The sequence below is a fragment of the Nothobranchius furzeri genome, chromosome 19, assembly GCF_043380555.1.
Source record: "Nothobranchius furzeri strain GRZ-AD chromosome 19, NfurGRZ-RIMD1, whole genome shotgun sequence".
In the NCBI taxonomy this organism is placed as follows: domain Eukaryota; kingdom Metazoa; phylum Chordata; class Actinopteri; order Cyprinodontiformes; family Nothobranchiidae; genus Nothobranchius; species Nothobranchius furzeri.
The window spans coordinates 26864066-26879065 of NC_091759.1; the positions used below are offsets into that span (position 1 = coordinate 26864066).

General features: G+C 46.8%; 1 protein-coding gene across 1 annotated transcript in view; it reads left to right on the top strand.

Moving 5' to 3' along the window:
• Nucleotides 1–2663: 2663 nt before the first annotated feature.
• Nucleotides 2664–15000, top strand: part of cap1 (CAP, adenylate cyclase-associated protein 1 (yeast)) — a 16117-nt gene continuing 3780 nt past the window's right edge. The window contains exons 1-4 of the mRNA XM_015974828.3: nt 2664–2994; nt 6876–6980; nt 14788–14888; nt 14971–15000. The exon at nt 14971–15000 is cut by the window's right edge and continues 48 nt beyond it. Coding sequence (XP_015830314.1) covers nt 2862–2994; nt 6876–6980; nt 14788–14888; nt 14971–15000 — 369 coding nt within the window. The 5' untranslated portion in view covers nt 2664–2861. The remainder of the gene's footprint in view (nt 2995–6875; nt 6981–14787; nt 14889–14970) is intronic.

Here is a 15000-nt window from a genome sequence, read left to right on the forward strand (position 1 = left end):
ATAGTGAGTTTCATGTGTTGCCAGAGGATTCTTGGTGAGCAGAAGTGATGGGTCCAGCAACACCGGTGCATGTGTCAGGCTCATGGAGCGAAACCTGTCGATGCGCGTGTTGCTTTAAGAAAAAGTCATGTGACCGACACTGCTGCTGTGTTGCTCATTGCCAAGGCGCCAACCTGTGTTTATAAGGTATTGACTCTGCATCTGTCAACGGGATGAGTCGCCGTGAGAAGATCATTAAACAAGACGTCCTACACAACAGAATGGAGCCAGAGAAGGTTCTGCTGTGTGGGATCATTTAGATCTTTTAACTGCAAATAAGGTACGCGTTGTCTTGCTTCTGCACATCTGTCAGAGCTGTAAACGGCAACGTGACTGACTCTCAGTGTAAAGTATTTAATTTTATTTAGGTTAAATGTCGCATCTGCTCAGCGGAGCTGTCCTAGAGCACTTCCTCAATGCCGAGACATTAAGAGCCAAGCATGAAAACCAAGAGGAAGCACCAAGAACGAACACAGGCAGACCCACATAGACACTGGGCGTGCTTTGTCACGACTGTTTTACAAATATATGTTTTATTATTTTATATGTTTTATTATTTTAATATTTTATTATTTTATATGTTTTATTATTTTATATGTTTTATATGTTTTATTATTTTATATGTTTTACGTTTTATTATTTTATATGTTTTATTATTTTATATGTTTATTATTTTATATGTTTTATTATTTTGAAATCTAGAATCTAGGAAGATTGCTCTGGACCAAGCAGTTCTGGCTTTTATTTTGAAGGACTGCCAGCCCCTGAGCATTGTGGAGCGTGAGGGGTTCCGGTCCTTGATCCATCTCACGTTTTGCCAACCAGAGAGGTTTGTACACACACGTCTCAGACAGCTGCTGTTCCTCGTGTCACATGTACATAAGTATTAGACCGTGGCCCGATTTAAGGGTTCGGACACAGCAAACAAAAATAAACACGTGATTCAAACGTCATGCCTGCATCCAGAGTCACCTCTGGGTATAAAAGTGGATTCAACAGGGCAAAACAGAAGGTCTTGCTTTAACGACAGGCGGACTGATAAGTGTGTCGAGTACTGGACTGATGTTGATTCATTGTCAGACGGTTAAGGAAGTGATGGCTAAAGACATGCGGAGGAACGGGAACGAGTGAAGAGGGAAGTACAGCGAGCCGTGGCCGTGAGTAGAACCGCTGACGCGGACCTCCGTGAACACGGGGGCTTGGCTCTCACCCGTCACCACATCTGTGCTGGGAGTCCAACCCTTCCCACAGAGTCTCACTGCTGACACTCTGGCCCAAGTCAACAGGTGCGTGATGGATGACTGGGCCATGACAGACAGGTAAGGTGACCCACGCAGCACCAAACATGATGGCAGCAGCAACTCTTCATATCCGACATTCATCTGCATTTTGCACACAAACTAAATTTAATAGAAGATCCTGAACTTTCATCCGTAAGACACAAATCTAGGCAACCCTTATCGTTCTTCAGGTCCAGCACCGCAGCAGCAGCTGGGACGGCCCACCCTGACACGTGTCGGTGAGGTACCGACCCGCTGGAGCACACTAACCCTAACCTGAACCAGTGTGGGTGTCCAGACCGACTGAACTCCACTCACAGCTGATGGGCTCACTTGTGCTGGCCGCTTTCCATCAGGCCACAGTGGAGTTGTCTGAGGAGAGGAGTTTCAGGGTCAAAGGTCATCCCGATGATGAAAATGCTGTAATGTGCACTTGAGCGTAACTCTTTACATCCACACACACACACAAGCAGCCACGCGTGTCCATGAGCAGCCTCGACGCCGCGTCCCGGACTGCTGCTGACCCGGAGTCATCAGGTGTGTTACCTATCAGCACCTCCACACCCCAGGTTTAAAACACTCGCATGTCCTGGTTCCTCCGAGTGTGCTGCAGCCCCAGCCTCAGAGCACTTACCCACTGCAGGCAAGTTGTTCACTACCATCAGCTGATCGTCACGCCTGTTTGCTGCTCGTGTGTATTAAATACCGAGTAGAGGACAACAATGTGTTTTTATTTCAGATCCGTGGCAGCAGCTGATCAAGAGGTTGGCGGACAAACCCCCACCGCATCAGCTGACTCGATCACTGAGGTCCAGCGCTAGCGGAACCGGAACACATCCCACCTAAAACCTTCCTCCTGGTTTTACTGGTTCAGTGGCCCAGTTTCTACTGGGAGCGTGTTCTCCAGCGCTGGTGAAAGTGTCCAAAAACACTAAAGACTGGATAAACTTGTTTTTCTGAATAAACATTTATAAAAAATAAAAACTGAGTCAATGACACTTTAACGTCACCTGGTGTCGTTCAGAGTATTGTGAGGCGTCAACATTTTAAATGTACTTTAAAATAATCCCAGAAGAAGAAGTGCTACAGTAATGTACACAAGTATGATCGGGTCACTGAACCCTAACCCGTCACCGGTTCTGTTCAGAAGGGTTCGGGTGTGTGGAGGGGATCTGAGGACCAGGTCTGGTCCTGAGGGCTTCATCAGAACCATCAGAACCGGTCTCCAGCTCTGAGCGGATCGCTGCTGAGTGAAGCAGCTCCTCTAAACCTGAGACCATCAGAAGAGGTTGGGAGGTCTTCTCCGAGTCAGGGACAGGTCCTGCCCCAAGTGGAGGACTTGTTCACGGGTCGGTGCTGGTCCAGTCTGGGACTGGGAGTTAACTGGGTCTGGGTGCACACATCAGCTCACCGGGATCTTGGACCTCCCAGGAACCGGAGCTGCTGTCTCGGTCGTTGTGGTGAACCAGAACCAGAACCCGTTTCCGGCCCATCTCAGAGGAAGCTGGTTCCGGTGCTGCCCGCTGCCTTCACACTCCTTATATGGAGAGGAATCGGTCCCGCGACCAGGGCGGAAGCGCGGCGCGGTGGCTGCTGGGAAATCTCAGCGACCAGGAAGAAGCGAGCGAACCCCTCGGTACCAACGGACCCAAACACTGCTCCACCCGCCTAGCAGGTAAGCGGAGACGGTTCCGTTGGGTTTCTGGAGCGAGTCGCGGCTCTTATTTGTGACGCCGAACCGAACCGAACCCCCGAGCAGACGCAGAATTTGGGGAAGTGGAGAGGGTGTGTCGAGGACGAACCGGCCTAACGGAACACTCCCGGTCCGGTTAAATCTGTCTGGTGAACATGTTCTGACAGGAGCGGTTCGGTTCGGTGTTCTGAATACTTTAGCTTAAGCTTCTGGTTCGGTATTCCCGGTGCCGCCACCGGAGGAACGAGGCCGGTGTGTTTACCGGGAGTCTGCACTAAACGGGGACACGGAACCCAGCACAACACCCCACCGGCGCTGCTAGCTGCTAGCATTAGCGTCAGCCTGTTTGTTTTCTCACCTGTGAGCAAGGTGAACGCACCCCCACCGGAAGCTAACCGGGCCGGGACCGAGCCCAACCCGGTCACCTGGACAGGTGTCCCAGGGCTCAGACATCTGGACCTGCAGAGAGGCTTCCACATCAGAACCACCCAGAGTTCTGGTACCACTGGGTTCTCTCCAGTCAGGTACAGAGCCAAACATCTGGGGCTGGGTCAGAACCGAGCCAGGATCAGCTGATCAGCGCGGGTTTTTAGGTCAGGGACACGAGACCGTTTCCCTCATCTACCTGGAAAAAGCTGGGGACGATGGTGCCTGGTATTCACTTCCTGTTGGAGCTTCCCCCAACACACACACACACACACACACACACACACACACACACACACCCCTTCACCTGCTCAGTCCAACGCCTCCTGTCTTCAGGTGTGTGTGTGTGTGTGTGTGTGTGTGTGTGTGTGTGTGTATTAAGTAAAGTGTATTTATAGAGCGCCTTTCACAGATATACATCACAAAGTGCTGTACAACATGAGTAAGCTCAGGGCAAACACCTCTAACCAATAAAAACAACAACAGTAAACAAAGTGACGGTGTGAACAAGAACAAAGCCGTCTTTAGAATATTTAGCGGGAACGCCTGGATGAAAAGGTGAGTTTTAAGATGATTTTTGAAGACCTCTACAGATTTCAAGAGACTGTGTGTGTGTGTGTGTGTGTGTGTGTGTGTGTGTGTGTGTGTGTGTGTGTGTGTGTGTGTGTGAGTTGGGAGAAGCTCCAGGCTGAGGTAATCTGAGCTAACTCCAGTCCGTCCCCTAAACCAGGTGAGGCTCACCTGTGACTCAGTGCTTTAGTGTGTTTCTTTGTTTGGTTGTGAAGCGACTGGAGTGGTTCTGTTGCCCCACATACCTACAGTCTGCGTGTTCTGACCCGTTACACACACACACACACCTGCTGGTTCCCGATGCACCAGAACCGGTGATTTCTGCCTCCACATGCTCCTGAGCGCAGAGGTCCAGGTGAGGTAGGCGTCTTCATCAGAGGAAGAGGAGGGGCTGACTGCTGCAACAGCATCCACATGTGGAGCCTTCTGACAGCTGCTGGAGGCTGGTGAGAAGGTGTGAGGAGCTTCATGCTGGATGGATTCAGAGCCGTGGAGATGGTAGTTCATCTTCTACAACAAGGACTCGTTACTGCGATGCCTCCTGTTCCTGAGCTGGGCCGCTCTGGCACGGCTGCAGCTGCGACGCCTTAGTGGGAACATAAAATCTGACCCCGTTTCCCGGTCCTGGAATCCCTGAACGCTGCCTGTGGACTTCTGATCGGTTCTTTAAAGCGTTAGACGGGTTCGATCCTTGCCTACACTCACACACCCTACCGTGCTTCCCCATCGGTGACGGTTTGTACGGTCAGGCTGAAGACCTCGTTTGCTCCGGCCTTCACCCACGGTACCAGTCCCTGTCCTGTCCCCAACATCTGTACGGCGGGCCTGGACCCCCGCTTCTGTCTGTTACTATAGGTGGATGGATGATGGATGGATGGATGGATGCATGGATGGAAGGATGGATGAATAGATGGATGGATGGATAGATGGATGGATGGAAGGATGGATGGATGGATAGATGGAAGGATGGATGGATGGATGGATGGATGAATAGATGGATGGATGCATGGATAGATGGATGGATGGAAGGATGGATGGATGGATAGATGGAAGGATGGATGGATGGATGGATGGATGAATAGATGGATGGATGCATGGATAGATGGATGGATGGATGGATGAATAGATGGATGATGGATGGATGAATAGATGGATGGATGATGGATGGATGGATGGATGAATGGATGAATGGATGAATAGATGGATGGATGGATGGATGAATAGATGGATGGGTGGATAGATGGAAGGATGGATTGATGGATGGATGGATGGATGAATAGATGGATGATGGATGGATGAATAGATGGATGGATGGATGATGGATGGATGGATTGATGGATGGATGGATGATGGATGGATGAATAGATGGATGATGGATGGATGGATTGATGGATGGATGGATTGATGGATGGATGAATAGATGGATGATGGATGGATGAATAGATGGATGGATGGATGGATGGATGAATAGATGGATGATGGATGGATGAATAGATGGATGGATGGATGGATAGATGGAAGGATGGATTGATGGATGGATGGATGAATAGATGGATGGATGGATGGATGGATGATGGATGATGGATGGATGGATGGATGGATGGATGATGGATGGATGGATGGATGGATGGATGGATGGATGATGGATGGATGATGGATGGATGGATGGATGGATGGATGGATGGATGGATGGATGGATGATGGATGGATGGATGGATGGATTGATGCATGGATGGATGGATGGATGGATGGATGGATGGATTGATGCATGGATGGATGAATACATGGATGGATGGATGATGGATGGATGGATAGATGGAAGGATGGATTGATGGATGGATGAATAGATGGATGATGGATGGATGAATAGATGGATGGATGGATGGATGGATGAATAGATGGATGATGGATGGATGAATAGATGGATGGATGGATGGATAGATGGAAGGATGGATTGATGGATGGATGGATGAATAGATGGATGGATGGATGGATGGATGCATGGATGGATGGATGGATGGATTGATGCATGGATGGATGGATGGATGGATTGATGCATGGATGGATGAATACATGGATGGATGGATGGATGGATGGATGGATTGATGCATGGATGGATGAATACATGGATGGATGGATGATGGATGGATGGATGGATTCACACAAATGCATAAAGAGACAAATAAAAGACATGAGAATGTTTTCATCGTGAATGAAACTAAGAATCCAGAGTTGTGACTGCGGTGGGAACACGCGGTTTCCTGGCCAGTGGAACTCTGACCTCCTTCCTGATGGAAGCAGCTGAGAATGTGGGTTCGTGGATGGGTTGGGTCTGCACTGATCAGGGTAGCCTTCCTGTGCGCTGCTCGCTGGTGAGGAACAGGAAGTGGGATCTGAGGTGAACCTGTAATTCTGCTGCCTAACGTAACAATGAGAGAGAGGTTTTGTTTTTAACTGTAGAAAGGGTTACCGAGCTGTAATCCTGAACGTTAGGATGGATTCAGTCATTTGTATACAACTGTTAGGATGTCCTTGTTCACATCGAGTGCTCTTAGCGTCCTCAGCAGGCGGAGTCTTTGCAGCGCGTTCTTGTAGACACCGTTGCTGTGATTCGTAAAGGACAGGTGGTCATCAGCTTCTGTTCCCAGATACCTAAATGACTGAACCTGCTCCACAGGCTGACCCTGTACGCCGAGGGGTTTGAACAGGGGCGTGTCTGCCCCCCAGCACATTTCTTTAGTTTTTGACATTCAGCCCCAGGCGAAAGTCTCCAAATGTCTGGTCCATGTTACTACGGTAACATTCTGCTCCCAGTTTCAGCACCACGTTTGTTTTTCTAGCTCATGGTGTCTCGTCTCACCTGGCAGGTATGGCAGAATTATCAAGTCTGGTTCAGAGGCTGGAGGCAGCCGTGGGTCGTCTGGAGGTCATGTCGGGATCAGGAGGCGGCTCTGGAGCCTCTGCTGGGGGGGGTAAGAACCAAAAACACACACACTGATGGTCAAGTCCAGTCCAGAACATGGACCTGAACCTGGTCCAGACTGACATGGTCTGTAGTTACTCTCCATGTCTCTCCAGTGAAGTATCTCCTAATAATAACTTACAAAATACACATCTCCACCTGGATGTAACTAAGACGGCAGGAGCCTGCAACAAGTTCAGCTGCTTCTCATTTCTCAAACAACCAGGAGGAAAGTCACATCTGGTGATGGAGAAGATGTTAGTCTGGGTGAGAAGGGCCAGCTCATCGGCATCGAGCAGAGAAAACCTCTAAGGAGATTCAGAAACTGGGTTCAGAACTAAAACTGGGTTCAGAACTAAAACTGGGTTCAGAACTAAAACTGGGTTCAGAACTGTCCGACGCTTTATCACAACTGGGTGCCAGCGGCAGCAGTAGTAGTATTAGTGGTAGCAGCAGATGTAGTAGTAGCAGTAGTGTTACCCCGGGTTTCCACGGGAGCCGTCAGCAGCACGTTACTGCAGCAGCACGTCTAGCTGCTGCTTGGCCCTTCCCACGAGACGTGAAGCAGCAGGGGAGCAGCTGTCACCGACCGAGCACGAAGTCACACGAGTGACTTCGTCAGTAAACACAACAACAAGCAGGAGAAAACTACAACATGGTTTGTTTTATGTTCTGTCCGTTTTATAATCGCCAATACGGACCTGAAAAACAAAGGAGACCGCTAGCTAGGTGATAACTTCTCACGGTGCTGCACAGTTAGTAACCTTTTTTTAAGTAAAGCAACCGGAAGGCAGCACGTTCTTTATTCTGAAAATCTCGGTAGCTTCTCTCCATTTCCGCGTCCGATTTCCTGTCTTTCCTTCCCCAAAAATGTCGAACTTGACCCGTTTCAGAGGCGTCGCGCGTAGAAAATAGAACCGGCGCGTAAAGGCCGCGACATGCTGCTCCTGAGACGCGGCCGACTCGCGCTGCTGACGGCTCCGGTGGAAAAGGTTCTGTTGACCACAGCGGTTCCTATCAGCAGCTATGACGCGCTGCTGCAGTAACGTGCTGCTGACGGCTCCGGTGGAAAGAATGGGTTAGTAGTAGCAGCAGTTGTAGTAGTAGCAGCAGTAGTATTAGTAGTAGTAGTATTAGTAGTAGCAGCAGTATTAGTAGCAGCAGTAGCAGTATTAGTAGTAGCAGTATTAGTATTAGTAGTAGCAGCAGTAGTAGTAGTAGCAGTATTAGTAGCAGCAGTAGCAGTATTAGTAGCAGCAGTAGCAGTATTAGTAGTAGCAGTAGTATTAGTAGTAGCAGCAGTAGTAGTATTAGTAGTAGCAGCAGTTGTAGTAGCAGCTGTAGTAGCAGCAGTAGTAGTATTAGTAGCAGCAGCAGTAGTAGTAGCAGCAGTAGTAGTATTAGTAGCAGCAGTAGTAGTATTAGTAGTAGCAGCAGTAGTAGTATTAGTAGTAGCAGCAGTAGTAGTATTAGTAGCAGCAGCAGTAGTAGTATTAGTAGCAGCAGCAGTAGTAGTATTAGTAGCAGCAGCAGTAGTAGTATTAGTAGCAGCAGCAGTAGTATTACTAGCAGCAGCAGCAGTAGTATTAGTAGTAGTAGCAGCAGCAGTAGTATTAGTAGTAGTAGTATTAGCAGCAGTAGCAGTAGTAGCAGTAGTATTAGCAGCAGCAGCAGTAGTAGCAGCAGCAGCAGTAGTAGCAGCAGTAGTATTAGTAGCAGCAGTATTAGTAGTAGCAGCAGTAGTATTAGCAGTAGCAGCAGTAGTATTAGCAGCAGCAGTAGTAGTATTAGTAGTAGCAGCAGTAGTAGTATTAGTAGTAGCAGCAGTTGTAGTAGCAGCAGTAGTAGTATTAGTGGCAGCAGCAGTATTAGTAGCAGCTGTAGTAGCAGCAGTAGTAGTATTAGTAGCAGCAGCAGTATTAGTAGCAGCAGCAGTATTAGTAGCAGCAGCAGCAGTAGTAGCAGCAGCAGTAGTAGCAGCAGCAGTAGGAGCAGCAGCAGTAGTAGTTGCAGCAGTAGTAGTAGCAGTAGTAGTAGTAGTAGTAGCAGTAGTAGTAGTAGTAGCAGCAGTAGTAGTATTAGTAGTAGCAGCAGCAGTAGTATTAGTTGTAGTAGCAGCAGCAGCAGCAGCAGTAGTACAGCAGTAGTAGTAGCAGCAGTAGTAGTAGCAGCAGCAGTAGTAGCAGCAGCAGCAGTAGTAGCAGCAGCAGTAGCAGCAGCAGCAGCAGTAGCAGCAGCAGTAGTAGCAGCAGCAGTAGTAGTAGCAGCAGCAGTAGTAGTATTAGTAGCAGCAGCAGTAGTAGCAGCAACAGTAGTAGCAGCAGCAGCAGCAGCAGTAGTAGCAGCAGCAGTAGTAGTATTAGTAGCAGCAGCAGTAGCAGCAGCAGTAGTAGCAGCAGCAGCAGTAGTAGCAGCAGCAGCAGTAGTAGCAGCAGCAGTAGTAGCAGCAGCAGTAGTAGTAGCAGCAGCAGCAGTAGTAGTAGCAGTAGTAGTAGCAGCAGTAGTATCAGTAGCAGCAGTAGTAGTATTAGTAGCAGCAGCAGTAGTAGTATTAGTAGCAGCAGCAGTAGTATTAGTAGTAGTAGCAGCAGTAGTAGTAGCAGCAGCAGTAGCAGTAGTAGCAGCAGTAGCAGTAGTAGCAGCAGCAGCAGTAGTAGTAGTATTAGTAGCAGCAGTAGTATTAGCAGCAGCAGTAGTATTAGCAGCAGCAGCAGTAGTATTAGCAGCAGTAGTATTAGCAGCAGTAGTATTAGTAGCAGCCGCAGTAGTATTAGTAGTAGCAGCAGTAGTAGTATTAGTAGCAGTATTAGTAGCAGCAGCAGTAGTATTAGTAGCAGCAGTAGTATTAGCAGCAGCAGCAGTAGTAGTATTAGTAGCAGTATTAGTAGCAGCAGCAGTAGTATTAGTAGTAGTAGTAGCAGCAGCAGCAGCAGTAGCAGCAGCAGCAGTAGTAGTAGCAGCAGTAGTAGTAGTAGTAGGAGCAGTAGTAGTATTAGTAGCAGCAGTAGTAGTATTAGTAGTAGCAGCAGTAGTAGTATTAGTAGTAGCAGCAGTAGTAGTATTAGTAGCAGCAGCAGTAGTAGTATTAGTAGCAGCAGCAGTAGTATTAGTAGTAGGAGTAGTAGTAGCAGCAGTAGTAGTAGTAGCAGCAGTAGTAGCAGCAGCAGTAGTATTAGTAGCAGCAGCAGCAGTAGTATTAGCAGAAGCAGTAGTATTAGCAGCAGCAGCAGCAGTAGTAGTAGCAGCAGTAGTATTAGTAGCAGCAGCAGTAGTAGCAGCAGTAGTAGTAGCAGCAGTAGTAGTATTAGTAGTAGCAGCAGTAGTGTTGGTAGTAGCATTAGTAGCAGCAGTAGTAGTAGTACCAGCAGCAGTAGTAGTAGTAGCAGTAGTATTGGTAGTAGCATTAGTAGCAGCAGTAGTATTGGTAGTAGCATTAGTAGCAGCAGTAGTAGTATTAGCCGCAGTATTCGTAGCAGCAGCAGCAGTAGTAGTAGCAGCAGCAGTTGTATTAGTAGCAGTAGTAGTATTAGTAGCAGCAGCAGTAGTATTGGTAGCAGCAGTAGTAGTAGCAGCAGCAGTAGTAGTAGCAGCAGTAGTATTGGTAGCAGCAGTAGTATTGGTAGCAGCAGTAGTATTGGTAGCAGCAGTAGTAGTAGCAGCAGTAGTAGTAGTAGCAGCAGCAGTAGTAGTAGCAGCAGTAGTAGTAGCAGCAGCAGTAGTAGTAGCAGCAGCAGTAGTAGTAGCAGCAGCAGTAGTAGTAGCAGCAGTATTCGTAGTAGCAGCAGTATTCGTAGCAGCAGTATTCGTAGCAGCAGTAGTAGTAGCAGCAGTAGTAGTATTTGTAGCAGCAGTAGAATTGGTAGCAGCAGTAGTAGTAGCAGCAGTAGTAGTATTAGAAGCAGTAGTAGTATTAGCAGCAGTAGTAGTATTAGCAGCAGTATTCGTAGCAGCAGCAGTAGTATTAGCAGCAGTATTCGTAGCAGCAGCAGTAGTATTAGCAGCAGTATTCGTAGCAGCAGCAGTAGTATTAGCAGCAGTATTCGTAGCAGCAGCAGTAGTATTAGCAGCAGTATTCGTAGCAGCAGCAGTAGTATTAGCAGCAGTATTAGTAGCAGCAGTAGTAGTATTAGTAGCAGCAGTAGTAGTATTAGTAGTAGCAGCAGTAGTATTAGTAGTAGCAGCAGTAGTATTAGTAGCAGCAGTAGTAGTATTAGTAGTAGCAGCAGTAGTATTAGTAGTAGCAGCAGTAGTAGTATTAGTAGCAGTATTAGTAGCAGCAGCAGTAGTATTAGTAGTAGCAGCAGTAGTAGCAGCAGCAGTAGTATTAGTAGCAGCAGCAGTAGTAGCAGCAGCAGCAGTAGTAGTAGCAGCAGTAGTAGTATTAGTATTAGCAGCAGTAGTAGTATTAGTAGTAGCAGCAGTAGTATTGGTAGTAGCATTAGTAGCAGCAGTAGTATTGGTAGTAGCATTAGTAGCAGCAGTAGTAGTATTGGTAGTAGCATTAGTAGCAGCAGTAGTAGTAGTAGCAGCAGTAGTAGTAGTAGCAGCAGCAGTAGTAGCAGCAGTAGTAGTAGCAGCAGTAGTAGTTGTAGCAGCAGTAGTAGCAGCAGTAGTAGTAGTAGCAGTAGTATTGGTAGTAGCATTAGTAGCAGCAGTAGTATTGGTAGTAGCATTAGTAGCAGCAGTAGTAGTATTAGCAGCAGTATTATTAGTAGCAGCAGCAGTAGTATTGGTAGCAGCAGTATTAGTAGCAGCAGTATTAGTAGTAGCAGCAGTAGTAGTATTAATAGTAGCAGCAGTAGTATTAGTAGCAGTAGTATTAGTAGCAGCAGTAGTATTAGTAGCAGCAGTAATAGTAGTAGTAGCAGCAGTAGTAGTAGTAGCAGCAGTAGTAGTAGTAGTAGTAGCAGCAGTAGTTGCAGCAGCAGTAGTAGTATTAGTAGCAGCAGTAGTAGTATTAGTAGCAGCAGTAGTAGTATTAGTAGCAGCAGCAGTAGTATTAGTAGCAGCAGCAGCAGTATTAGTAGCAGCAGCAGTCGTAGTATTAGCAGCAGCAGTAGCAGTATTAGTAGCAGCAGTAGTAGTATTAGTAGCAGCAGCAGTAGTATTAGTAGCAGCAGTCGTAGTATTAGCAGCAGCAGTCGTAGCAGTATTAGTAGCAGCAGTAGTATTAGTAGCAGTAGTATTAGTAGCAGCAGCAGTAGTATTAGTAGCAGCAGTCGTAGTATTAGCAGCAGCAGTCGTAGCAGTATTAGTAGCAGCAGCAGTCGTAGCAGTATTAGTAGCAGCAGTAGTAGTATTAGTAGCAGCAGTAGTATTATTAGCAGTAGCAGTCGTTGCAGTATTAGTAGCAGCAGTAGTAGTATTAGTAGTAGTAGTATTAGTAGTATTAGTAGCAGCAGCAGCAGCAGTATTAGCAGCAGCAGCAGTATTAGCAGCAGCAGTCGTAGTATTAGCAGCAGCAGTCGTAGCAGTATTAGTAGCAGCAGTAGTAGTATTAGTAGCAGCAGCAGTAGTATTAGTAGCAGCAGCAGTAGTATTAGTAGCAGCAGCAGTAGTATTAGTAGCAGTAGTAGTATTAGTAGCAGCAGTCGTAGTATTAGCAGCAGCAGTCGTAGTATTAGCAGCAGCAGTCGTAGCAGTATTAGTAGCAGCAGTAGTATTATTAGTAGCAGCAGTAGTATTAGTAGCAGCAGCAGTAGTATTAGTAGCAGCAGCAGTAGTATTAGTAGCAGCAGTCGTAGTATTAGCAGCAGCAGTCGTAGCAGTATTAGTAGCAGCAGCAGTCGTAGCAGTATTAGTAGCAGCAGTAGTAGTATTAGTAGCAGCAGTAGTAGTATTAGCAGCAGCAGTCGTTGCAGTATTAGTAGCAGCAGTAGTAGTATTAGTAGCAGCAGTAGTAGTATTAGTAGCAGCAGCAGCAGTATTAGCAGCAGCAGTCGTAGTATTAGCAGCAGCAGCCGTAGCAGTATTAGTAGCAGCAGTAGTATTATTAGTAGCAGCAGCAGTAGTATTAGTAGCAGCAGCAGTAGTATTAGTAGCAGCAGCAGTAGTATTAGTAGCAGCAGTCGTAGTATTAGCAGCAGCAGTCGTAGCAGTATTAGTAGCAGCAGTCGTAGTATTAGTAGCAGCAGTAGTAGTATTAGCAGCAGCAGTCGTTGCAGTATTAGTAGTCGCAGTATTAGTATTAGTAGCAGCAGTAGTATTAGCAGCAGCAGTCGTAGCAGTATTAGTAGTAGCAGTATTAGTATTAGTAGCAGCAGTAGTAGCAGCAGCAGCAGTAGTATTAGCAGCAGCAGTCGTAGCAGTATTAGTAGTAGCAGTATTACTATTAGTAGCAACAGTATTAGTATTAGTAGCAGCAGTAGCAGTATTAGTATTAGTAGCAGCTGCAGTATTAGTAGCAGCAGTAGCAGTATTAGTAGCAGCAGTATTAGTATTAGCAGTAGCAGTATTAGTATTAGCAGCAGCAGTATCAGTATTAGTAGCAGCAGTAGCAGTATTAGCAGCAGCAGTATTAGTATTAGCAGCAGCAGTATCAGTATTAGTAGCAGCAGCAACAGTATTAGCACTAGCAGCAGCAGTATTAGTCGCAGTAGCAGCAGCAGTATTAGTAGTAGCAGTATTAGTATTAGTAGCAGTATCAGTATTAGTAGCAGCAGCAGCAGTATCAGTATTAGTAGCAGCAGCAACAGTATTAGCACTAGCAGCAGCAGTATTAGTCGCAGTAGCAGCAGCAGTATTAGTAGTAGCAGTATTAGTATTAGTAGCAGCAGTATTAGTATTAGTAGCAGCAGTAGCAGTATTAGTAGCAGCTGCAGTATTAGTAGCAGCAGTAGCAGTATTAGTAGCAGCAGTAGCAGTATTAGTAGCAGCAGTATTAGTATTAGCAGCAGCAGTAGCAGTATTAGTAGCAGCAGTATTAGTATTAGCAGCAGCAGTATTAGTATTAGTAGCAGCAGTAGCAGTATTAGTAGCAGCAGTATTAGTATTAGCAGCAGCAGTATCAGTATTAGTAGCAGCAGCAACAGTATTAGCACTAGCAGCAGCAGTATTAGTCGCAGTAGCAGCAGTAGTATTAGTAGTAGCAATAATATTAGTTTTAGTAGCAGCAGTAGTATTAGTAGTAGCAGTAGCAGTATTAGTAGCAGCAGTAGCAGTATTAGTAGCAGCAGTAGCAGTATTAGCAGCAGCAGTAGCAGTATTAGTAGCAGCAGTATTAGTATTAGCAGCAGCAGTATTAGTATTAGTAGCAGCAGTAGCAGTATTAGTAGCAGCAGTATTAGTATTAGCAGCAGCAGTATCAGTATTAGTAGCAGCAGCAACAGTATTAGCACTAGCAGCAGCAGTATTAGTCGCAGTAGCAGCAGTAGTATTAGTAGTAGCAATAATATTAGTTTTAGTAGCAGCAGTAGTATTAGTAGTAGCAATAATATTAGTTTTAGTAGCAGCAGTAGCAGTATTAGTAGTAGCAGCAGCTGTAGTAGTATTAGTAGTAGCTGCAGTAGTATTAGTAGTAGCAGTAGCTGTAGTAGTATTAGTAGCAGTAGCAACAGCAGTAGCAACAGCAGTAGTATTAGTAGTAGTAGTAGTAGTAACTTACTACTAACACCACGCGTTAACCCTTACTCGCTATGCGGCTCGGTAACCATGAACGCCCTCTGTACTCGGAACCGCTCTTGTGGACCTTGGCTGATTTCTGGCCCAGGTTCCATGAGCTGAGAGGTCGATCGGGTTCTGATGTGGTTCTCCGCCCTTAGATTCTGCTGGTTCTTTTGGGTCGGGCTGGTTCTGAGCCTCTCTGCTTCTCCTCACAGCCGTGTCGGCCTACGTGGAGGCCTTTGATGTGATCGTCAGCGGTCCCGTGGCCCAGTACGTGTCCCTCAGCCAGCAGATCGGAGGAGACGTCCAGAAGCACGTAGGTCACCGCTGGGTGGGGGTGGGGGGCTGCTGCCGATGATGATGATGATGATGATGATGATGATGATTCCCCTTCTCAGGCGGACATGATGAAGCAGGCGTTCTCGGAT